The sequence below is a fragment of the Dermacentor variabilis genome, chromosome 6, assembly GCF_050947875.1.
Source record: "Dermacentor variabilis isolate Ectoservices chromosome 6, ASM5094787v1, whole genome shotgun sequence".
NCBI classification, from domain to species: Eukaryota; Metazoa; Arthropoda; class Arachnida; order Ixodida; family Ixodidae; genus Dermacentor; species Dermacentor variabilis.
The window spans coordinates 75,917,960-75,945,047 of record NC_134573.1 but is presented as its reverse complement, the minus strand read 5'-3'; the positions used below and the strand labels follow the sequence as shown (position 1 = coordinate 75,945,047).

Genomic DNA, 27,088 nt, shown 5'->3' with positions numbered 1-27,088 from the left:
AGGGTATGGCCGGTGCTATTCGTCGCCACAAGTACCAAATCTGCTTTCAATGTCTTTGTAGTAAGCTTTCATTCTTACTACGAGTACGACTTCTGGGCGAGTCCTACGTCGTGTGGAGCACATTTCACCTTTATAAATTCCCTAGTAGTTTAAGGGGCTTAGTCGGCGCAGTACTCTGGATGGGCCAAAATAACGGTGCAGTAGCTTTCCCGAAAGGCGGGGCGTACGCATAGATGTTCATACCCGCACTGTCTCCAGGATTCTGCTGCACATCTCTTCGCGTTAGGTTATACTGGTTTGCATCGACACATTGCCGTCGTATGATGCGGTGCCTTGCCAATTGTTATGCGCCTTATGCCCTCTTTGTGTATTAAATAACGTCAGGGTCGTCTTCGCTGATGTTCACTGGTAATATCGCGTCAAGTGTCGTTGTTATGCGGACCGACCGTAAGCAACTTCAAATGGCGTGAAATGTATCGTCTCGCACTACAGTATTGTACGCAAAGGTAACGTATTGCATAATACTGTCCCACGTTCGATGCTCCATGCCCACGTATACCGAGATCATGTCGGCGAGCTTCCTATTGAGCCGTTCTATCAGGCCGTTTGTCTGCGGATGGTATGCCGTAGTTTTTCTATGATCAGAATGTGTTAGTTTCATAACAGACTGCAACAGGCGGTCCATAAAAGCTGTTGCTTTGTCTATTATGACACCCTTAGGTGCGCCATGTCGTAATACTGTGTGTTACGAAAAACTGAGCCACTTCAATGGCGGTTGTTCTTGTGATAGAGGTACTCTCGGTATACCGGGTCAGATAATCCGTTGCTCCCACAATCCACCGCTTTCCTGAGGACGAAACAGGAAATGGCCGAAGTAAATCCACTCCTATCTATTAAGATGGCATTGCTCGTGGCTGTATTGCTTGCAGAAGGCCTGCTGGTTTGAAAAGCGGTGTTTTGCGCATTTGACAATCTCGGTACGATTTGAAATAGCGCTGCACTGACTTCATCAGCTTCGGCCAGTAATATTGGTGCAAGGGTTGGCGCGTTCTCGCCAGAGCACTACTAACACCTAAGTGACCAGCTGAAGGATCATCATGGCAAGCTTCTAAGACCTCAGCTCATGGCGATGAAGGCACGAAGAGTAGAAACGTCTCGCCACTGGGGTCCAAGTTTCGTTTGTCGAGGATGTTGTTCTTGAAGACATAAAAACAAAATCCACGAACGTAAACTCGAGGAAATTTCACTTGTCGAACCTCCTGATGCTGGATGAGCAGAGGTGATTCCGGGTCAGCACGCTCATGATGAGCCATTTCAGATGTGTTCACAGCCCCAAGGAACGAGAAATCTCTTGTCGTATTCAGGAGATGTAGATTCGATTCGTGCGCGCGAATAGCAATCAGCATGATTGTGCTTGAGACCAGACTTGCAAACGACCGTGATTTCATATTCCTGTAGACACAAGCTCCATCTTGCGAGTCTTCCAGAAGGGTCCTTGACGTTCGCCAGCCAGGACATTTAATTATGGTCGCTGATGGCCCGAAACGATCTGCCGTACAACTAACACCGGAACTTGATGATGGCCCACATAACCACCAGGCATTCCTTTTCTGTAGCTGAGTAATTTGTCTCGGCTTTCGATAGATTACGACTTGCATGTGCAATCACTTTTTCGCTTCATTCTGCCACTGTTACTCCCGTTGGTGTAGATGCCTGTTTCAGCATACTCATCGAAATGGGCAAGTATGCACGGACTCTGCGAATGTCGCAGCTCAGAAAAGGCGTCTTCTTGTTCTTTCTACCACAAGAAAGGAACATTGAAAGAGTCTGGGCGGACCTCTTCAGCACTGACAATGTGTCGGAGAAAGCGGAGCTGGCGACAACCGAATTGCCATGCGAATGGCATCCATAACTGCTCTCAGTCGCTGCATGTGGTGCTCGAATGTAGTGAAAAACCACCACATCATCAAGGTAGGTGAAACACGACTGCCATTTCAGTCCGGAGAGAACAGTGCCCATTATCCGCAGGATGCTGGCGGATGCAGAACGCACACCAAATGGAAACACCTTAAACTCGTACAGATGCCGTTCTTTCACGATTTTGCTGGTCCACTTTTCTTTCACAGTACCCGTTTTTAAGGTCCAAAGCAGAGAAGAAGTGAGCATCGCGTATTTTCTCAAGGTGTCGTCGATGCTTGGGAGGGGATATGCATCCTGTTTCGTGACGAGATCTCATGAGTTGCCTATAATCAACACAAAAGCGTGGGGTGTTTTTCTTCTTTTTAAACACCGGGGATGCGCAGGGGCAATTGGATGGCTGGATTACGTCGTGCTTGAGCATTTCCTATACTTAGCTTCATATCGCTTCCATTTCTTTTGGAGCTACTTGGTACGGGTAATGGTGCACTGGTTTTACAGGTTCTTCGACACAACGCGGTGTTTTGCAACCTGCGTACACTGGACTTTCGATGAAGTAGATAAGCATTCAGCGAACTCTGTGACCAAGCTCCCAATCTCATTTGTTTGTGGTGATGACATCTCTCGTTCAATATTGGTAGATGCAGGGACACTGTCTAAAGCCACAGAGGATGGTGATGGTGTATGGAGAGGCGATACATCCGTAACTTGTACATATTCATGAAGAGTTGCTATGGCTCTTCCCTTCACCACGTGTTGTGCCTCATTGCCAAAGTTGGTCAAGAAGATATCCGTACATCCGTTACGCAGGTGAGCAGGACCCTTGCCATGCATACTTGCTTTTCAAGTAGCAGCCTGATATTTCCTCTGCAAGCCCCTCACAGTCACTAAATGCACCACTCCTTACAACTAGTCACACTGCACCAAGCCCACACCGTCAAGTGTTCACCCACAATATGCAGAGAAGAAATATGCGGTTGTGCCATATTAGAAATGGTGACAGCATTTTCCGTGGAAAACAACACACGGGGTCCTTGCAAGTCGTTGACGGCGACATTTGCTTCTATAACAGTTCATAACCCAGGAGCATATCACGCGAACACTCGGAGAGAACAATAAAGCTGCTGACGTAAATAAAGCCTTTAAATTTGATTCTTGCAGTGCACCTTCCTACGGGCTCGATTAAATGTTCCTCGGCTGTACGTATTGATGATCCGGTCCAATGGATCAATACCTTTTTTTGATTTTCTGGAGAGTACACTGCTAATAACTGAATAGTCCTCACCAGTGTCTATGAATGTAGTCATATGGAAGTCGTCGACAGTGACATGCAACTCAGAAGTAACGTAACCGTCACTGCATTTGTTCGTCGCTGCGTCACCGCCGTCGCCTCGTCGGGTTAGCGATGGAGGGCTTTCGGTTTTCCGTGCTTTAGTGGCCTTGCCTCCATAGTCGCTGGCTCTAGTTTTCCGGTCGCGGATATCATGAGCGGCGCCTCGGTGAAATGGAGGATGGACACGGACTCCGTGACCGACAACGCATAGGCACTGCCGGTCGAGGTTCATGTTGCTGGGGGTTCGAAATACTTTCGCGCGCTGAGAGGAATGCTTCTATCTCGTAAAGGCGCTCACCGTTTCGAGGGCTAGGTTCATATGCAGAGAAACCACGCAGTCCCACTCGGCGATACTTACATTCATGATACAGGTTACTAGCCTCTCCACAGTGGTGGCAGAAAGGGCGCCGATCTGCAGTACGTCATGCATCGCTTTTACGGGGTCTTCCGCCATGGATGGCCTACTGCAAGGCAGCATCTGGTGCATGGCTGTAGTTTATGCATAGTCAGTACGCCAAATGCCCTTCTGTAAAACTTGGGCATATCATACCCGCAGTATACGCTCTGGTTGTGCTAGGGACCGTACGTGAGGCTCTGATTCACAAATTACTTGCCGCACTTCGCGTACAACATCTGCAAGTTAGGGCATCGCAGAAGGGCTTTGAAGGGCCAGACGTCGTTCTCCATCGCCTTACCGGCGCTCTACATCACCGCTTCGCCCCACTTCCCATCTTGTCGAGACCAGCACTCGGAAAACTAACTGTTGCAGCTTTTGGAGGGGAAACTGCTTCTTATCGGTCTTCAAAAATTCTTCCTGTTCCCTGTTCTTCGACTTCGACTTCTTCGCGCATCAGCTGGGGCGTTGCCTGTCTTGGATTAAACAGCGCTGGACAACTTCATCGGTTACGGTATTATAATATATATATATATATATATAGGTGTCAGAGATATATATATAGGTGTATATATATATATATATATATATATATATATATATATATATATATATATATATATATAGGTGTCAGACAAGGAGACAATCTCTCCAATGCTATTGAGTGCGTGCTTGGAAGAAATATTCCAGCTATTAAACTGGGCAGATTTAGGGGTAACGATGAACGGCGAATACCTCAGCAACCTTCGGTTTGCCGATGAGATTGTTCCATTCAGCAACACTGCGGACGAGTTACAATAAATGATTGAGGACCTTAACAGAGAGAGTGTAAGAGTGGGGCTGAAGATTAATATGCAGCAGACAAAGATAATATTGAATAACCCACCAAGGGAATAAGAATTCAGGATCGCCAGTCAGCCTCTAGAGTCTGTGAAGGGGTACGTTTACCTAGGTCAACTAATCACAGGGAACCCTGACCATGCGAAGGAAATTCACAGCAGAATAAAATGGGTTGGATCGCATACGGCAGACACAGTGAGCTCCTGAATACAATCGTACCGTTATCATTGAAAAGGAAGGTATACAATCAGTGCATTTTACCGGTGATGACAGATGGGGCAGAAACTTGGAGACTGACAAAGACGCTTAAGAACAAGTTAAAGAGTGCGCAAAGAGCGATGGAACGAAGAATTCAAGGCATAACTTTAAGAGACAGAAAGACAGCAGCTTGGATCAGAGAGCAAACGGGTATAGACGTTACGTTCTAATTGACATGAAGAGAGAAAAAGGCGCTGGGCAGGTCTTATAATGCGTAGAGTAGATAACCGTTGGGCCATTAGAGTGACAGAATGGGTACCAAGAGAAGGGAAGCGCAGTAAAGGACGACAGAAAAGTAGGTGGTGCAACGAAATTAGAAAATTGCGGGTGCTAGTAGGAAACAGCTGGTGCAGGAACGGCGTAACTGGTTAACGCGGGGAGAGGCTTTCGTCCTGCAGTGGACATAAAATAGGCTGATGATTATTATTGTAACAGATACGAAAGGCACGGACAAGAAGAGAAAAAAGAGAAGACGAAGAGAACGAGGAGTTTGAGAGGCCGCGGTGCGCTGCGATCACGCTACGACCCATCGTCCATCCCCTGTAAATAAAACCATTTCTTCGCAACTCATCGTAACAGTTGTGGTTGAGGTGCTGGGTAATCGACACCCGAAGACGGAGGCTGAACCACAGGTTCTTCGGCGGAGCCGTCGCCTTGTAGAACTCCCACCGAATCCACCGGAGTTACATATGTCCCACGACCCAGACGAACAACGGCCCATTCCCACTGCGGCGCCGACCAGTTCCGTTCCACAACTGAGAGATGCGCGTCCCTTCGCCGGAAGATCGGACGAAGACGTAGAGGAGTGGCTCATCCATTATAACCGAGTGAGTGCCGCTAACAAATGGAACAGCACTTCTCAGCTTTCGAACGTCGTGTTCTTTCTAACGGATGCTGCGTTGTTGTGGTTTGACAATCACGAGGAAACGTTCACAACATGGGGAAGGTTTGTTTCGGAAATCAAAGAACGGCTCGGCGACTCCGCCACGAAATAGAAAAGGGCAGAACAGACGCTACTGCAACGTGCGCAAGTGCCAGGCGAAACTTGCACGACCTACATGGAGGCAGTAATAAAACTGTGTAGGATGGCGGACCCTGAAATGTTCGAGGAAGGCAAAGTCGGGCACATCCTAAAAGGAATTGCCGAGGATGTTTATAACTTCCTCATCGCAGAAGACAACCTGGCTTCCGTCGCTGACATCATTCGAGCAACTGAAGACGAGGCGCATCACACCGAAGTTTGGCAGGCTAGCCAACGTGACGACAGTTGCAAGCGTGGACACCAACCAGCCCTTCGATCTGGCATCAACGATCCGACAAATAGTTCGGGAAGAGCTAAGCCTGCACGCGCAAGTGACACATCCAGGCACTCATAGCTTCCGCCTATCACCAGATTTCGATCCAAACGTGGCATCCTTCTCCCCGTATCCTGCGGCGAGAGGCACTGAGGATTATGAACTCGCGCCCCGACAGCAGCCACGTTTCCACGACAGAGGCCCTACCTATGACGCTCGACCAGAACGAGAGCAGTCGCGTTTTCAACCCCGAGGCCCTGTGACTTCTGTCAGGCCGCGACAAGAGCAGCACCGACCCTACTACCACGACGCGACTTATGCACGATATAGCGGATTTCAGCAAGCAGCAGAGACACGTTATTCACATGACAACGAACTTTCTCGCCGACCGCAGCCGCCTACCATTCGTTTCGAGGAAGACGCTGTCAACCGCGACCCTCCCGTGTGCTACAACTGCGGTTCCACAGGCCATATAGCTCGGTATTGTCGCCAAGGCCGTCAATCACGTAGGACACCACCGATGCTCTCGCCACCCAGAACCCGTACTTCATATGACTTGCGGACGACCGATTTGCTCCCAATGGACCACTTCTCGCAAGAGACCAGGCGCAGCGATTCGCCAGCATCTGAGCGGAGTTTGACGCCACCAAATAACCGCCCCCGTCGCTCTCCGTCCCCTCGGCGCCGTTCTTCCTCACCGCCACCGGGAAACTAGCATCCGCGGCCAGTGGAGGTGTGGTCGCCGGACGGTCTTTGCAAGAAATACCTCTGCCTGTTGTGATGTTCAAAAGCAAAGAGAATGTCTTGATTGACGGAATACCGACCATGCCGTTAGTTGATACTGGGGCGACTGTGTCTGTGATGAGCCTCGCTTTCAAAAACCGGCTAGGCCACAAAATTATGTTTTCTTGGAACGACGGTATTACCTTTCGTGGAGTAGGCGGCGAGTGGCTTCATCCCCTTGGTGTTTGTGCTGTGAGTGTTTTGTTGGCTGGGAAAGTGTTTGTGTCGGCATTCCTTGTTCTTTCTCGTTCTTCGCACGACGTTATTCTTGGTATCGATTTTCTTGAACAGTACGGCGCTTCCGTGGACTGTGGTTGTGGCGAAATCTCATTGAACAAGTTATTTATATCAGCACATTCCGAACAAAGCTTGGGTGGTGAAGACGGGGACACAGACACACTCAGTGTTCTTGATGAAGTGATTGCACCATCGTGGTGCCTGACGCCCGTTCGTGTTTCTACAACTACTGTTGATGCTGATTGTGTTGACCTTGTGGTTAGGCCTCTCCGCATAAACTGTGCTAAATAATATATACTTGTGCCCTGCTCTGGCGTGTGCATGACGAAAGGAGTCGCCACATTGTGGGCGCTGAACTGTTCCGCCACGCCGGTTGTCCTTCCTCGCGGTATGAAAATCGCTCTTTTCGATGAAGCCGCATGTAGCTCAATAGCGGCACTAACTACGGACGTCTCTACAGCTTGCTCTCCTTGCGATAATCGCCATTCTGAAGAGCTAATGCTTGGCATGATCAGCAAGGCTCTCGGTACATTGGAACGGCAAGCACTGGTACAAGTCCTTGCCAGGCATGAGGCTGCATTCGACTTCACGCATGGAGATGCACCCCTTCATCTACCGTCGTCCCGCGCTCGTCACAGAATAGATACCGGCTCAGCACACCCCATCCGCCAGAAGCGCTACCGAGTGTCATCGTCCGAGCGCAAGTTATTGCCGAGCAAGTCAAGGAGATGATGAACAAAGGTGTCGTTCAAGAGTCATCTAGTCCATGGGCAGCCCCAGTAATCCTGGTCCGAAAAAAAGGTGGCTCCTGGAGATTCTGCGTGGATTATAGACATCTAAACGCAGTGACGAAGAAGGATGTCTATCCACTCCCGCGAATCGATGACGTCGTTGATTGCTTACACGCTGCTTCTTACTTCTCAACACTTGATTTGCGATCGGGGTATTGGAAAATACCTATGGACCCTGCCGACAAGGAAAAGACCGCTTTCGTGACTGCAGATGGCCTATTCGAATTTAATGTTATGCCGTTTGGCCTTTGCAATGCTCCTGCCACCTTTGAGAGATTCATGCACACAGTACTACGTGGTCTAAAGTGGGAGACATGCATGTGTTACCTCCATGATGTTGTAATCTTTGGCCGCACGTTTGAAGAACATAACGAACGTCTCAACCTCGTTCTCTTCGTCTTCTCTTTCTTCTCTTCTTGTCCCTGCCTTTCGTATCTGTTACAATATTATTATGGTGATGATCTTTATCCTGTATCATTTGCATCTCAAACAGATATGATTTCTATATCTTGCATCGGTATTGTAGTACAACATTAAAGCATCTCTGTCCAAGTCTGGGGACCCGCACGTGGTACACGTCGTGGTCATGGCGGTTCTACGTGCTCCACTGAATCTGCAGCACCTCTGATTCAATGCTAGGACAAAAATTAACTACAAAGTCAAACACCTCTTTGTGCAACGACTACAAATGCAGCGTCTATGATGCGGCCAAAAATTGCGAAGCTAGGGCGGGAAATGTATTGAAGCGGCATCGAGTCCTTACGTTTGGATCCAAGTTTCAAGGTACGCATCAAGGCCGAGTAGATATTTCGGATGTGCCAGCCTGACCATGCTGTCATCTTGCAGATAGTCCAGGTTAAGGTCATTGAAGGCTTCGAAGTATTTTTCCCAATGCCATGGCCCATTACCCTGGAGGAGAAAGAAAGGTGAACGGGGGCAGGGGAGAGAGAAGGGGAGATCCACATTAGTCGCGTATACAGGTGTTTCGTTGCACGTAATGATGCACGTGATGCTCATATGGCCCAAACTAACCGAAGTCCTATACCATGTACTGCGGTGGGCAATTACGATTGATCGTAAATAAGTGCGTCCGTCGCATTATAGAATTCCAAGCTACGGCGTACTCTCTTGAAAGAGAGCAATTGTCGCATAAAGACCCTTTCAGAACTTTCTACTGAGTCGTCCTAACTAGAGTATATATAAATTTCTACTTAGTGGAAGAAATAACGTCGCATTTTTATCATTAAGTAGGCTCGAATCACCGACCAACACCATAAGTAAAATCAATAGTAGTTGACTTATGGCACCGCGACGAACTACATATCTACTGCGACCGGAACACGGCTTGTCGAACATCCCGCCAAGCGTGGAATAGCCGCTAGTAAATAAGTGATGTGTGGCAGTACACCGCATCCTGAAGTGAACAGGAGTAATATCGGACAAGCAGAGGGATAAAGTGGCCCGCAGTTCAGATTCCCGTTTTTGCTGGGAAAGCGTCAACTGGCCTTTGGGCGAAAAAGTCGATGCCTGTATATTCTAGCAGTGAAACAGAACCTAAGGTTCCATTGGCTGCGACGCCACGTCATGAGCGCACATCGACGGAGTTCCCATTGGCTGCGAAGCCATGTCAAGACCACGCCTCAAAAGAGCAGCGCGGGCGAAAGCGAACACGGGCTGCTGCAGTATCGCGAGAGGTGTTGCATGAAGGCAAAGGGCATTGCCGCGACGCCACGTCACCCTCGCTCTCGTTTTCTGAAGCCTGTGTTATCCGGCGTTCCTTGGCCGCGCACGCCCTCGCTTGCCAAGTCACGAGCGCGCCTCAAAAGAGCAGCGCGGGCGAAAGCGAACACGTGCTGCCTCAGTAGTGCGAGAGCTGTTGCGTGAAGGGAAAGGGCACTGCCGCGAAGCCACATCACCCTCGATCTCGTTTTTGGTAGCCTGTGTTGTCCGCGCGTTCCTTGGGCGAGCACGCTCTCGCGTGCGTTCTAAGTTCGCTTCGGTAAGGCCAAATCAACAATTTGGACGACGCTTAATCGTCTTCTTTAAAGGGCCCCTCACCAGGTGGGGCCATTTTGAGCTGACAAGCACAGAGCACACATTGCGCGATAGCGATAGTGTCTGCAAAATATTCCATCGCTATGAGCTGTGCAAAGATCTGAAACATCAAACTGGACGCAGTTTTTCCTTCTCCTCGCGGCCGCCGCTCTCCAAGCCGGAGGATGACGTACTCGGGTCCCTGCGCCTACATACTCGAGTTCGCAGTGTGACGTCACTCATGGTGACACGTGGCTTCGAGAATTTTTCAAGGCATCTGTTATTTGTGTGGTCTGTTGCTTCAATTGACGAAATAACGTTTAGAGAAATATTAAAACACACAAACGGAATGTCTGCATGTTTTTTGCTTTACTTCACACCGAAGCAAGCGAGATGCGCTTCCACTTCGTCTGCTTGTTCCCACGGTCGTGCGGTCACGTACGCAGTTACCGAAACTATGTTATTTTCTACCGTGTTCCAGCGCCGCGATCATGTTCTGCGATCCGCTTATTCTGCCACAGTATTCGTGTAGTACTGGATAATACCGCTAGTCATGTGTGCTTGTCACAGCGCGCAAAATCGTGCGCTGCGCGAAACGATAACAGCTCGTGCGTAACGCCGCCAGCGGAAATGTGCGTCGCCGAAAGAAAAGCGAGGAGAAATAAAAAAAATTGGCAGTGGTTAGCTCGGCTATGCCAGGATATACGTAGCGCAATATACGTAGCGATATACCAGCAACTGCGAAGCAACTGACCACGGCGGCGGCCAGACCAGCGACGCAGCAGAGGGTGCCAAGAATCCGCCATTGGAGTCTGAATCTGGCAACGTTTAACGCTAGAACGTTATCTAGTGAGGCGAGTCTAGCAGTGCTATTGGAGGAATTAGAGGGCACTAAATGGGACATAGTAGGGCTCAGTGAAGTTAGGAGGACGAAAAAAGCACATAAGTGCTAAAAAGCGGGCACGTCCTGCGCTACCGGGGCTTAGCGGAGGGACGAGAACTAGGAGTCGGATTCCTGATTAATAAGAATATAGCTGGTAACATCCAGGAATTCTATAGCATTAACGAGAGGGTGGCGGGTCTTGTTGTTAAACTTAATAAGAGGTACAAATTGAAGGTCGCACAGGTCTACGCCCCCACATCCAGTCATCATGACCAGGAAGTCGAAAGCTTCTATGAATGGAATCGACCATGTGTAAAGGCAAAACAAAATACACTATACTGATGGGCGACTTCAATGATAGTGTAGGCAAGAAGCAGGCTGGAGACAAGTCAGTAGGAGAATATGGCATATGCTCTAGGAATAGCACGGGAGAGTTATTAGTAGAGTTTACAGAACAGAATAATATGCGGAATACCTTCTTCCGCAAGCGGGATAGCCGAAATTGGAAGTGGAGGAGCCCAAATGGTGAGACTAGAAATGAAATATACTTTATACTTTGCGCTAACCCTGGCATCATACAAGATGTGGATGTGCTCGGAAAATTGTGCTGCAGTGACCATAGGATGGTAAGAACTCGTATTAGCCTAGACTTTAGGAAGGATTGGAAGAAACTGGTACATAAGAAGCCAATCAATGATCTATTGTTAAGAGGGAAAATAGAGGAACACCGCATCAAGCTACAGAATAGGTATTCGGCTTTAACTCACGAAGAGGACCTTAGTGTTGAAGTTATGAACGACAATCTTATGCGCATCTTTAAGCAGTGTGCAATAGAAGTCGGTGGTAACACCGCGTCCAGGGTCCTCGTCGGGTTATTTCCGTAAACGAGCTCGAACGACGACATTTGAGCTGTTTCGTGCACTGCATAGCTCCCAAGGCTTTCTTTACGCCGGAAGAAGTAAAGAAAGCCTTGCGAGCTATGCAAAGGGAGAAGGCAGCAGGGGAGGATCAGGTAACAGCAGTTTTGTTGAAGGATGGTGGGCAAATTGTTCTAGAAAAACTGGCCCCGCTGTATACGCAATGCCTCATGTCTTCGAGCGTACCGATAATCTTGGAAGAACGCTAACATAATACTAATCCATAAGAAAGGGGACGCCAAAGTCTTGAAAAATTATAGACCGATCAGGTTACTGTCCGTTGCCTACAAAGTATTAACTAAGGTAATCGCAAATAGAATCAAGGACACTTTATACTTCTGTCAAGCAAAGCACTAGGCAGGATATTCCGTAAAGGCTGCGCAATAATAGACCATATTCACACTATCATTCATGTGATAAAGAAATGTGCGCAATATAACCAACCCTTATATAAAGTTTTCATTGACTACGAGAAAGCATTTGATTCTGTCGAAACCTCAGCAGTCATGGAGGCATTACGGAATCAGGGTAGACTAGCCGTATGTAAAAATACGGAAAGCTATTTATAGCGGCTCCACAGCCACCGAAGTCCTCCATAAAGAAAGCAACAAAATACCAATAAAGAAATGCGTCAAGCAGGGAGATACGATCTCTCCGATGCTATTTACAGCGTGTGTACAGGAGATATTCAGAAACCCGGATTGGAAAGAATTGGGGATAAGAGTTAATGGAGAATACCTTAGTAACTTGCGATTCGCTGATGAGATTGCCTTGCTTAGTAACTCAGGGGACCAATTGCAATGCATGCTCACTGACCTGGAGATGCAAAGCAGAACTGCGAGTCTAAATATTAATCTGCAGAAAAATAATGTTTAACAGTCTCGGAAGAGAACAGCAGTTTGCGATGGGTAGCGAGGCACTGGAATTGGTAAGGGAATACAGCTACTTAGGGCAGCTAGTGACCGAGGGTCCGGATCATGAGACCGAAATAATCACAAGAATAAGAATGGGCTTGGGTGCGTTTAGCTGGCATTCTCACATCATGAACAGTAGGTTGTCACTATCCCTTAAGAGAAAAGTGTATAACAGCTGTGCCTTACCAGTACTCACGTACGGGGCAGAAACCTGGAGGCTTACGAAAAGGGTCCTACTTAAATTAAGGACGACACAACGAGATATGGAAAGAAGAATGATGGGTGTAACGTTAAGGCATAAGAAAAGAGCAGATTGGGCGAGGGAACAAACGCGAGTTAATGACACCTTAATTGAAATCAAGAAAAAGAAATGGGCATGGACAGGACATGTAATGAAAAAGGAAGATAACCGATGGTCATTAAGGGTTATGGGCTGAATTCCAAGGGAAGGGAAGCGTAGCAGAGGGCGGCAGAAAGTTAGGTGGGCGGATGAGATTAAGAAGTTTGTAGGGACGACATGGCCACAATTAGTACATGGCTGGGGTTGTTGGAGAAGTATGGGAGAGGCCTTTGCCCTACAGTGGGCGTAACCAGGCTGATAATGATGATGATGATGTAGCGAAATCTAAGACACCATGGTTAGCCTTGCTTAATCTTGACTACAAGCCCAGGTTAGTCTGGTTGTCTAGCTATGTTGCGGCGTTTAGGCAGTCGTTCGGCACGCTGTTCGTCTGTTTCCTGGTCAATCGTTTCCTCTTCATATCGTTCCAATGTCGATTCCAGGCCTCCTCCTGCTTATCAGGATTGTCGCCGTCCACACTGCCGGCTTAACAGTGGTTGCGGCGCACGCGAGCTCACCTTTTCTATCCTCCGACATGTTATCAGGCATGCGACGCAGCTGGCGAAGTGAGCGGAGGCGAGCACAACGACGAGGAATGCGGTGTGACGTCATACTAAATGGCGGCGCGACAAGGCGCGGCGCTGCGCAGTGGCGGAACACCTGTGGTTCGGTGCTACTAGTGGCGCATGCATAGTAGTGACTAGGGAGCTAGAGAGAGAGAAATATCCGCAGCGAGGCAGCGCCACCTAGATATGAGAAGGCCTGAGCGCTCGGCGAGTGACGTCACGGAGAAGAGCCCGGCGGCGTGCTTGGGGATACGGGTTTAATGAAGGGATCGCGCCCTTATGGGCAACATTAACCAGAGCGCAGTTAATTTTTTTAGGCATAGTTGAGCAGATGGCCCGCACAGACCAGAGGGTGTTGCAAGATTATTTTATTATTGCAAAAGTATTTACGCGCTGCATTACTAAAAAGCCCGTCCTTAAAAATGGAATGGTTCAACCTTAGGATTGCGAAAGAATTTCGGGTAAATGATGACAGGCAGCATGGCTTATATTGAAAAGTCACATATGCTGCCCTCTTCTTCAGAGTAGCTTCTTTGCCTTGATTTGTCGTCGGCGTCAGAGTTTGCCGTTCATGCGACCGCAAAAGTTCAACGAAACGTTAGTAGTGCACCATAACACATATCTCATCACAACTTCACTGGTGTGCCCTTCACATTCGGGACACATGTATTTATTCCAGCCTAAATTAGGCGCTAAACGAATACCGCTCAGCGGCGTTCAATTGGACATAATGCATTCACAACTCATAAATGCTTAGATGCCTTCGGATGTTTTACAGCTAAGCTGTTAGCCTCTACTTGATCAGAATTTTACGAGTTGCATGCGCACTCAGAAGATCCAAAAAAATCCTGGAAGGCTTTGTGCTTGAGTTGCAGCGTAACCGAATTATGTTTCCTTGTATGTTTGAATAACAAACCGATGCTATCGTGTATGCCGGTTGTGCGTAAGTCATATGTTACAAATTTTCTGATGCATTTTACTTTCAGAAATTGAATTATTTCAATAATGCACTTGTGCTAGGCCGAGGGCCTACTAGATTAAGCATTAATACTGCTGCTCCGCACACCTGTGGGGCGCGCTAATGGACAGTCCGCTTAGTCCATTTCGGCCGCTGCTGATTGGATGCAGCTGTATGACAGAGGAGGAGACGAGCGGCCCTAGCCAATCAGCAGCAACCGAAATGGACAGTCCAGTAGGTGAACTCCGACAGATACCCCCCGAGGACAAAATTTTCAACTGCAAGGATTTTTTTTCGAGGAACCCTTATGGGTTTTCTTTGTAGCAATTGCTACGAATGCACGGATGTCTCATTTTCTTTTTAATAATTACATGTTTCCATGCAGCGCGTTCCCGCATAGCTATTACGTCATATCGAGAGGTGTGTGAATTTTTTCAAGCAACACAGAGAAAATGCAGAACTATAGAAACTTTAGTGATTTGCCTCTTTACAGAAAAAAAAAACCGTTCGCGGGGACTATCGAAGTCAGTGCGAGGCATTTCTCCCCTGCATAAGCGCTACGCCCGAACAAACACACGTCCTCCTAGGGAGACGCTCATTCGAGAACCACCATATCCGAGAGTGGCTTGAGCTTCAGCGTTCGGAGCGAGCGAATGTGCGTCGCTTGCGCTCCGCTGAACATGGGTTCTCCCTGACCTAATTACTTCCACATCGTCACTGGCATTGCGTCGGACCATCAAAAAATTACGATCCGGTACATCCGGACACCTTTCCCGAGCCAGTAAGACATTTCGTTCTTTCTGTACCGGCTTCAAAAGATCCGAAGCTGGCGTTGGCCCACTAGGTCTAGCTCGCGTCGGCGAGTACGGACTACCGGGCTTGGCGAAGTGGCCATCTCTACCAACACTATGGAGGCTCCCAACACGATCCCAACACGACCACCTCTACGTGCCTGCAACCTGCTGCTAGCTCCCTCGACCCCTCCCGATCCTCATGGACGCCGACGACCTCGATCAGCGAAGACGAGGCCCCAGTACTACAACCCACCCCGTGTGCCCCACCGCGGCCGGCGATGGACGCCGATGTTAATAGAAAACTGGCGATTTCGCTTCATGAACACCAACGCCAGGAAAAGTACGACCAGCTTGCGCGGTAACAATGCAGACAGCCGGACCTGCAAGCATTCCGCTCAGCCAGGCCGCCGCCGCGGCTGCCTCGGCGAACGCTCCCGCTGCGTCGGCAGATGCGACATGTATTGCACCGGCGCGAATATCGCCACACGAGAAGGAGTCGCGCCAGTTACTAAGGAAGTTGCGACCGCTCCCACGCTCACACCTAAAAATTGTCATGTGGCCAAAAAAAGGGTCTGGCCATTCGGAACTTCATGACGCACCAAACGTCCCGTGCCCTTGTCGGGTCGGGTAATTCTCAACAGCATTGCACGGGGGACCACTTCATTATCCGCACTCGTTCCGGGCCGAACATTATTATTGCCAGCATGCCACGTGTTGACGCAGCCCAAATTCTTCGCCGGATCACCAAACTCACGCTGGGAGGGGGGACCCACGAGTTCAAGACTTACGTGGTGGCCCCCCGAAGACATGCTGCGTGGAGTCATCCACACGATAAACCCCGGCACCACTCCGGAGGAACCCACTGCCAACCTCCCTGTGCACAAGCAGGGCGTGACAGTGCACAGTGTGCATATACTTGGTGCTAAATCTGTGGCGATCACCTTCGAGGGCCCCCTCATCCCCCGCTATGTACTGTATTACCAGGGGGTAGGTAGCCTGCCACCTATGCAAGACGACGCGGCAAGCACACCAAGTCTGCTTACAACTGGGGCACGGATCGCGTTTGTGTCCTACGCCGAATGCTCGAGTGTGTCGGCAGCGTGGTATCCTCGACCCCATGGACGGTCACCCCTGTGCTCCCAAACGCAGAGTGTGTGGGGATCGCTCACAGACGTTGAGTGCTCACAGAGACTGAAGGCCCTGTGGCCAAGGCCAACATCCCGCCTCGCATCGCTCACCCAGCCCCAAGGGCGCCACCCCTAGCGCAACCCACCCAATCCGAAAAGCAAGTAGCACAACAAGGATAGGAAGACTTCGCGCAGCTAGTATCGCTTGCGGCCGCAGTCTTTCCCTCCCCTACTCCCAGCAGGACCTGGCCAGCAGCAACAGGCGCAGAACCAGGACCAGAAGACCAAGGGGCAACAGCAAGAACTCACCCGCCAACAGTCCTTGCAGACCTCCAGCGAGTCTGCTGAGAATCACAATTCTACCCCCTCAGCCAGCACAGACACCAAGATTATCTGCCCAGCTGTTAGGGTAACAACCATCGCTCCACCCAACACTCAGTCCCCTGCGTACGAAAACCTTCTCGCGGAAAATTTAAAGCTCACAGAGGAGCTGCCGGCCGCCAGGGCGTGACAAGCTAAGGACAGCGCTGAACTCCACGCCCTAATGGCGCGTTTCATATCGCCACCGGACACCAGCGAACACTACTTCTAAACCACCCCCAGCAGACAAGCAACCCTTAAGATGCTGCCCTCGATTACCACCCCGGCGGAGTCCGGGCTTACACGCGAAGAGATACACGAGATGCTGTCAGCGCTCACCCAACAATTCAGTACCGTCTTCACACAACACCGCAGACAGTTGAGAGTCCGCCTCGACTCCCTCGAGACACGCCTCGAGGCCCGAATTGCGGGAAAATGCGGCAATATACGAAGGAAGAGGGCCACCCTCACTTCCCACACCACATCAGATCAAATCACTCTCAGACTAAGCCTGGAATCGCTTGCCCTTGAACACCACAAACTATGTTGACGCCGCCAACTACGATCTCACGAACTCCAAGGACATAACCACAGTTCTGGACAACACACTCCAAGAACTTGGCAGCGCCTTCATACGCTGCCACATCATCACCGAGCCCGACGAAAAAGCCATTGCGTTTGCTCTTGCCCACGGCTACAGACATAGACGATCGCTTACAGTTCTGATGGACTCCCAGGCGGCTTGCCGCAACTACCTACAAAGGCGCATCAGCCAACCTGCCGACAGTATCATCCTGAGCACGACAGACATTGGCGAGTATCCAGTACACTGGATACTGTACTGGGGTGTACTGGGAGTATCCCAGTACACCCCCCCCCCGCCCTCCGATTCAGCATGGGATCACATGCACCCCGGAACACATGGGGCTGGAGGGAAACGAGGCAATGGATAGGGTAGCTCGCGGCCATACGAGGCAAGCACCCTCCAAATCCATCCCTTAGGGACCCATTCTCATCCCGTGCGACGACTCGGCCATTGTAAACCGCTACACAGGACTTAGGCGAACCTATTCCCCACCTCATCGAACACTAAATAAACAGGAAATGGTCAGTTGGAGGCAAATCCAAACTGGCACGTATCCAAACTTGCACATCCTCAATAAAGTCATACCCTAGTCGCCACCCATGGTGCTCATCTAAAGCCACCCTATACCATATCACGTGGTCATGTCAGGCGATCATTGCCGTACTCCCGCCCCCCAACAACACCCTACAACGGAGCGATGGGACGAGCTGATGGCCAGCGAGAGCCTGGAAGATCAGCTGTGTCTGACTGACCAGGTCCGCAGAGTAGCAGCCGCAAGCGGAGCCCTGTACTGATGCGGGCGCTAGCAGGCGCCACGCGACTTCCCACAAGTCAAGACGGCTAAGGAGCCTAGCACGCGCCAAGCATTATGAATAGGCCCTATAGATCGCAGGATGACGCATAGCGTGCACTTGAGCTGCACGTAGTGGTGCGTCCATTGTAAGGCGAAGCAAGTTTCCCAAGACCCGAGCATAAATAACCAACGATAACACAACTCGCCCCATTGTATACCAAGCTTCAACGTCCGCGGCTTCAACTATCACAGACAACATATTAGACTGCCGCGTTGGAGCAGTTCTAACCCTGTTGTCGAATCGTTTTTCCCCTGAAAAAGCACCGCTTAGTCTGCCGGACGGTGATCAAAAAGCTGCGAGGCAGGCCGTGGTGATGCGGAGCACCGAATGGGCGAATGGGACTGTTGGGACGGCAACCAGATGGCGTCTCGATAAACGGTACTGAAAACTGCAGGGAGACGGAGTGCGAGGCCTTCGTTATGACCCCAGCAGAAAACTCGCGCCGTTTATATATGTACCCGCGACGCTTGTTTTAAAGGTAGCGCCAGTACGTAACGTAATACAGCCGTGATAGCCATAATAGTAGCAAAGAGAATCAGGTAGATGCGAATAGCAGTGGTGGGTCGGTGTCCTGGGAGACAGCACAACCATGTGAGCTGGCGAAGGTTCGATTAGTGTTAAGTTTAAGATGTTTAAGATATTGAAAGATTTAGGAGCATTACTTTGAAGCATCGAGCTTAGCGCGTTGGACCACCCATCCCGTTTCAAAGGGCCTTCTCGCATCATTATCATCATCGTCAACAACATTAAGTCGAACGGTCGTGCTTAGTTCTTTTTTACCAGCGACTGACTTCTTGCGCAATTTCTTAATTTTAAGGTCATCCATTTTGTTTCACCTCTCTAGCTTGTTCAAAAGCGTAGCAGTACACGTATGTAATACATACATACATACATACATACATACATACATACATACATACATACATACATACATACATACATACATACATACATACATATAAAGGACTACATTGGTGCAGATGCGTAAATGTTCTTAGCTGGTGATGCAACACGAACTAAGAACTCACGTGGATATTCAAAAGGTAGCATTATGCCACAAGGACGGCGCGCGAACATTCGCCGATACTTACCTGTTTCTGCTTTAGTTCACTCACTTTCATCAGCTTTCCCATGTTTTGAGTCGCGGTCATTGTGGTGGAAATCGTGTACTGCGCAGAAAGAAACAAGCATGGTTAGCGTGTTCCCAGGCTCGTTCCCACTGGCATAAATACACAACGACAACTCCGCAGCAAATACAGATTTACCACGTAGTTAGCCACATAGTTCGACGCTAGTTAGCCATGATCCTGCTCCAAGGGCACAAGTGTAAGTAAGCCATAATCCTGCTCAAGAAGCAACAAATCAGTCAACACAATCATGACACAAAGGCTACATCCAAAAAGGTGGAAGCCTCTGGCGTCTCTGACAAGAGATTTGTGCTTTAAAGGGTATCCAAACGACACTACCAACTTAAATATTTTTTGCATTTTTTTAAGCTGTAAACACTCTAAACCTTACAAAACATACTTGCACGCGCCAAAGCGCCCTACACAATTTACTACATTGTGTGACGTCACAATGCAGATGGTGGTCACGTGGGAGCATGACATCGTGACATCTGGACAGTTGCTCCAGCTCACTCGGTCTTCTTTATTGTGGTATAGCGGACTTCACAAAGAGTGGCAGCGCAGGCGGTGGCTGAGCGCAAGTTCCAAACGTCGCGATGTGCTGCTCCCAATGACCACGTACCTTCTGTGTCATGATGTCACAACACGAAAACCTTCTTAGAAGCGATACCAAAACTCGCTGTAGAGGGCCAATTACAATAACTTATTTTGGGCCCTATGAGGCTGTCCAGTGCTTTTTTCTATTGTTCAGAGACATAGAAATACTGCAAGGTATGAAGAGATGAAAATATGGCATGGGTATAACCCCAATCTCCTTCCACAAATGTTTCACTAAGACATCACAGCATAATTGCAGAAAGCTCCAGCACAATCCATCTATGACTATCGACTTTAATGTGACTAGCACTGCAGCAATTTAGCGACACGCAGTATTGCCGCCGCCTAAGCACGCCATGTATGCCACGTGTATGCAGCCCGGCTCCTCTCGCCCATGGATCGATTAATGCTATGAGAGCGCCTCCTTTGAAACGTGGTGGTGGGTTGCGCTACCAAGCACTTTTTTTCATTTTTGGAATGTCTTAGCTTTTTCAGCATTTCTTTTGTAATGTCTTACCCATCTGTTTTTTGACAGATAACAGAGAATGAATTCCCACCATCAAACTTTATGAACCATTATTAGGATTTTTGTTTTTGCACGCCTACGTTCTTTGTGGCTTCCGTGCTTTTCTGCCACCAAACATTCAATTGCCTTTTACTAATCTCAGGTGCGGACATGTTTACTTTCCCTGTGCTGTACCCAAGGGCTTGGAGAGGCCAGCGCAGCCTCAACCGACAGCTGAATCACTATCTTCACATTTTGATGAAACATGTTCCGTAATTTTCCTAGCTTTACCGCAGGAAGCACATGCTTCTTATTCTTCAGCGTATTTCGCGTTTTCGTGATCTCGCTTCGAAAAGCAAAGAGCTTCCCTTTTTAGTTCTCATAAACTGCTTTTTTCCTGATTTCGTCATTGCCTCTTAGGTAGTAGTCGCTTTCTTTTCTATTGCAGCAGCCTTGTGTTGCCTATTGCCGCCACCCACGAGATTGTCTCAGCGTTTTGAATCTCCGTTTAACGTTCTTTGTTGCCATGTTGCTTACTGTACCAGTCACATGCTTGCTGGTAAGCTTGCTGGTGCTCGTCAGTATTACATATAACTACATATAACGGTACATATAACTGAATACTGTCGCAACCCATTTCTTTCTTTAACATTCATCAGTCGCTGTTCACTTCTATTGTTTGCGTTCCATATCGCTGGATAGCCTGCGCCATCTAGCCACGGTGACACGGATTCCGCGTGTGACCCATGTCTGAAAAATTTCCGGCCAGAAATTATGTACGATGAACGTTCATTTATTTCGGTTATCATTGACGCAATTTAGTTACACGCCGTATTGCCAGCGCCGAAAATATGCAGCTGGGCTACCCTCTCCTTCTGCCGACTGAACACGCTGCACCATCTCAAGTGTGACACATACGCAGTGACATGTGCCCGGTTGCTCTAGTTGGCGTGATAGAGGCTCACTGAATCGCAGCACATACCTAGGGGCACATGCGCATTGACTCAAATTGGCCTGTAAGAAACTAGTTGAAGAGCGGCACAAAGCACGTCACACATATCCAACGTTCCAGGTTGGCGCCAAAGAGCTTCATGAACAGCGAGACACACCCACTGACCCAAGCTCTTCTGACGGTTAGTTTCCGACCGTTTCATCAGCCACCCCCCCCCCGTTTAATAGATAGCCATCCTCCACTGCTCTGAGCTTCCGTTGGTCCCCATTCTCACTCCAATGGTCCACCGGTTGTATGCATTACGCAATGCATGGCCTGTCCAGGTTTTTTTGTCTCGCAATGTCGACTAAAATATCGGCTATCGACGCTTGCTCTCTGGTCCATACTCCATCTCTTCCTGTCGCTGAAGGTTGCACCAAAGATTTTTCGTTCCATCACTCTTTGCGGGGTCCTGAAATTGTCCTCGAGCTTCTTTATTAAATTCCAAGGTTTTGTCTGTTATGTTAGTACCGGTAGGTTTTGCAATGATTCCGCAATTTCTTTTAGCTACAGTGGCAAGTTTTCAGTCAGGGTTTAGCAGTATGCCGCATGCACTCCAACTCATTTTTATTCTGTAAATTTCGGTATCATGATCAGGGACCCCTGTGAGTATCTGACCTAAATAAGCATGCTCCTATACAGACACCTCACTCAAACAAGAAGGAACTCCTGTCTAAAGACAGCAGAGGTGGTTTAAGCCTCAAAAACCTTAAACCTGTCTAATGCTGTACACATTTCAAAAACACTAAGTAGGGAAGAAATAGGCGTGCTTAGAAAGGGCTAAACATTTGTTTCATGAACAACACATTTATTGAATTCGGGCTTCTCAAGAAGCTTTCAATATTGTCCCAACGAATGCGCATGAGGCATTCTTTTCGCAGACAACAACGTACCGGACACTTCAAAGACCCCACTTTGACCCCAGTCCACTTGGACTCTTGAACCAGAAAAAGCCGTAGAACTCGACGTAAATTATAAGACAATCCAAGAGATCTAAGTGACCTAAAAAACTCAGTTTTGCCCGAAAGGCAAAGCATCGATTGCAATAGCAAATTAGAAGGCAGCTGCACGAAGTCAGGATAGTAGTTTTATCGGCAGTATAAACTTCAAACATTCACTCACTAATTAAATTAACAAGCGTTATGTCACGCTCGCACAAGCAAACACGAACACATCTCACTCAATGACCTCACACACTAGCTGTCAAAACGCTAGAGTACACGAACTAAGCGGCGAGAACACAGAGCATACGAAGACATCAGTACTAGGCGCACTCTGACGTCATATCAGATCGCTTTCAATACAGGGCCCGCCATACGTAGCCGCCGCCAGAGTAGAACCCTCGCTCCCCTGTCTTGCGCGCGAAGGAAGTCTCCTTCCCCGCTTTCCTCCCTTGTGCGCGCAAGACTGAGCCATCGTCGGCTCACACTCGCGCGCTTTCACTCGCATATGCAGGTAACGGCTCGCGGAGACGATGTTATCGCCCTTGGACTTTAGACGGAATATCACTGCGACGCCAACGACGACGGCAGAAATGCGCCTGGAGTGTCCATATAATTGCAGTAACAATAAAACACAACTGCCTCAGACAGTCGTATCACCTCAAATCTTAGTTTCCAGAACGCCATTGTCATTAAGAAGCAGAAACGTGGAGTTATGGTTATTTGGCCACTAGATAAGCATACGCACGTGACTTACAAACAAACAACCCTGAACATTACCGTAAGCTAGGCAACGATCCGAGATTACCATACACACTGCCAATTACCAACAGACCAAAATATCTATTGCTGACAATTGATAACGCCGCCAGAAATCGAATTTAGTAAACCCTGCAACAAAACTGCAGGATCCCGGCCACGGCGGCCGCATTTCGATGGGGGCGAAATGTGAAAACACTCGTGTACTTAGATTTAAGTGCACGTTAAAGAACCCCAGGAGTCGAAATTTCCGGAGTCCCCCACTACGGCGTGCCTCATAATCAGAAAGTGGTTTTTGCACATGAAACCCCATAATTTAATCATAATAAAACTGAAGGGTGCCTATACCTGCTCCCGAAAATTAAAAAAATTTCACCCACTGAACTATACATGGCTAATGTCCCAGGGCGTCCGATAGTATCAAATAATCACATCCATCAAAGAGCCCCTCCAGTCTGTTTACCCACTTCCTTCGTGATTTTACCCAAAGATTTCCGTCATTCGTGTAATATTCCTCCCTCTTAATGAGAATTATGAATGACATTAATACTAAAGGCACACACTACAAGGCGTAATTCGCGCAGCACTAGACGTCACGGCCCTTTACACCAACATTGCTATTCCTGATGGTTTATCTTCGCTAAAAGAAACGCTGTCCAAACACAACGCTCCACACTCTGTTGAAGCCTACTCGTCTTTTCTTGAATTAGTTCTAACATTTAACTGCTTCCAATTTGGGGCAATTACTACCTACAAATACATGGGACAAGTTTGTGTACATCTATTGCGCTAACCCAGGCGAACATATTTATGGGGACTCATATATATATATATATATATATATATATATATATATATATATATATATATATAGATAGATAGATAGATAGATAGATAGATAGATAGATAGATAGATAGATAGATAGATAGATAGATAGATAGATAGATAGATAGATCCCTTACCCTTACCCCATCAGCAGATGGGGTAAGGGTAAGGGTAAGGGGGCAACTCGACAGAGTTGGGGTGTCAGATTGCCAGGGTGAGTTTTTTTATTATATATATATATATATATATATATATATATATATATATATATATATATATATATATATATATATATATAAACTCACCCTGGCAATCTGACACCCCAACTCTGTCGAGTGAGGCTAACTTTCCAGAACTCTTAGAAGAACTATGAGGCGTTGTTTGGGATATCATTGGCCTTAGTGAGATTAGAAGAACTGGTAAGGCTTACAAAGTGCTGACTAACGACCATGTCGTCTTCTATAGCGGTTCCCAAGTTAAGAAGTAATACGGGATAGGATTCCAAACCCATAAGGACATAGCGGGCTACATTGTCGAATTCTATAGCATTAATGAGAGGGTAGCAGTAGTCGTAATCAAGCTTATTAAGAGGTATAGATTAAAGGTAGCACAAGCCTACACTCCAATATCCAGTCACGATGATGATGACGTTGACGAGCATTGTGAAGAAGTTGAATTAACGATGACAAAGGTGCAAATCAGTATACTGTAGTAACGGACGACATCACTGAAAAATTGGGGAAAAACCAGGGTGATGAACAAGCAATTGGCAACTACGGCGTCGATTCTAGAGACGCTAGAGGAGAGATGCGCGTAAAATTAGGGGAAAGGAATAAGCTGCGAATATTGAACACCTTCTTCAGAAAGCGTAGGAACAGAAAGTGGACCTGGAAAAGCCATAATGCTGAAATAAGAAATGAAATTGATTTCATAATTTCTGCCTATCCAAACTTAGTGCAAGATGTAGATGTGTTAGGTAAGGTAAAGTGCAGTGACCGTAAGTCAGTGGGGACTAGGAATTAACTCAATTTCTAGAGAGAGGGAATAAAATTGGTTAAAAAGAAACAGGCGAACCAAGATGCGGTAAGGGTAGAAGCAGACAAATTCAGGCTCGTACTTGCAAACAAATATGCGTCCCTAGAACAGAGATGTGAAGATGACATAGAGGTAATGAATGAAACAGTAACTAGGGTGGGCTTCAGAGGCAGCAATCGAAGTAGGAGGTAAGGCACCAAGGCAACCTGTAGGCAAGCTCTCCCAAGTAACAAAGAACCTAATAAAGAAATGACAAGGAATGAAAGTGTCCCACTCAAGAGATAAGAGATAAGATAGAATTCGCGGAACTGTCAAAACTGATCAACAAGGAGAAGATAAGACATATTCGAAATCTAGCATGAAAGAGACTGAGGAATCCACAAAAAAATAGACGCAGCATGAAATCAGTGAGAAGGAACCTTGGTATATGACAAACCAAGATTTATGCACTGTTATATAATAAGGGTAAAGTCATCAGCAATCTCGAAGGCATAGTAAAAGCAGCGGAATAATTCTGTACTGACCTGCACAGTACTCAGAAAAGCCGCGATACCTCCATTTGAAGAAGTAATGAACAGATTGCCGAGGCACCTTGTGTAAGTAGCGATGGAGTTAGGAAGACTTTGCAAGGCATGAAACCGGGAAAGGCCGCAGGAGAACATAGAATAACATTCGATTTAATCAAAGATGGAGAAGACATAACGCTTCAAAAACTGGCAGCTCTATATGAAGTGTCTATCAACATCAACGGTCCCAGAGAGCTGGAAGAATGCAAACATTATACAAATCCACAAAATGGGGGACGTTAAAGAACTGAAAATTATAGGCCCGTTAGCTTACTCCCAGTATTATATAAAATACTTACCAAAATAATCTCTCATAGAATAACGGCAACATTGGGAGCAACCAAGGGAGCAGGCTGGCTTCAGGGAAGGATACCCTACAATGGATCATATCCATGTCACTAACCAGGTTATCGAGAAATCCGCAGAGTACAATAAGCCTCTCTATATGGCTTTCGCAGATTACGAAAAAGCATTTGATTCCGTTGATATACCAGCAGTCATAGAGGCATTACGTAATGAAAGAGTACAGGCCGCTTACATAAATGTCTTGGAAAATATCCACAGAGATTGCACAGCTACTTCAATTCCACGCAAGAAAAGTAGGAAGATACCTACAAAGAAAGGCACCATACAAGGAGATACAATCTCTCCAATGCTATACAGTGCGTGCTTGGAAGAAGTATTCAAGCTACTAAACTGGGAAGTCTTCGGAGTAAGAGTCAACGGCGAATACCGCGGCAACCTTCGATTTGCAGATGACCCGCCGTGGTTGCTCAGTGGCTATGGTGTTGGGCTGCTGAGCACGAGGTCGCGGGATCGAATCCCGGCCACGGCGGCCGCACTTCGATGGGGGCGAAATGCGAAAACACCCGTGTGCTTAGATTTAGGTGCACGTTAAAGAACCCCAGGTGGTCAAAATTTCCGGAGTCCTCCACTACGGCGTGCCTCATAATCAGAAAGTGGTTTTGGCACGTAAAACCCCAAATATTATTATTATTTGCAGATGACATTGTCCTGTTCAGCTACGCTGGGGACGAGTTAAAATAAATTATTGAGGACCTTAACAGAGAGAGTGTAAGAGTGGGGTTGAAGATTAATCTGCACAAGACAAAGATGTCGATCAATAGCCGGGCAAGGGAACAAGAGTTCAGGATCGCCAGTCAACATCTAGAGTCTGTGAAAGGGTACCTTTACCTAGGTCATATACTCGCAGGAAACCGTGTGAAGTTTGTTGGAGAGCATACGGCAGACATTGAAAGCTCCTGAGTGGAAGCTCATGATTATCGCTGAGAAAGAACGTATACAATCAGTGCATTTTACCGGTGCTGACGTAGGAGGCAGAAACTTGGAGTGTTACAAAGAAGCTCGAAAACAAGTTAAGGACGGCGCGAAGAGCGATGGAACGAAGAATGCTAGACATAGCGTTAAGAGAGAAAAAGAGAGTGGTTTGTATCAGAAAGAAAACGGGTATAGCCAATATTCTAATTGACATCAAGAGAAAAAAATAAAGCTGAGCAAGTCATGTATTGCGCTGGTTAGATAATCGTTGGACTATTAAGG

General features: G+C 47.8%; 1 protein-coding gene across 1 annotated transcript in view; it reads right to left on the bottom strand.

The window, feature by feature from the left end:
• The window catches only part of LOC142584228 (uncharacterized), a 254,736-nt gene that overhangs the window by 167,935 nt on the left and 59,713 nt on the right, over nucleotides 1-27,088 (bottom strand). The window contains exons 3-4 of the mRNA XM_075694382.1: nucleotides 19,273-19,350; nucleotides 8,612-8,757 (exon numbers count right to left, since the gene is read on the bottom strand). Coding sequence (XP_075550497.1) covers nucleotides 8,612-8,757; nucleotides 19,273-19,350 — 224 coding nt within the window. The remainder of the gene's footprint in view (nucleotides 1-8,611; nucleotides 8,758-19,272; nucleotides 19,351-27,088) is intronic.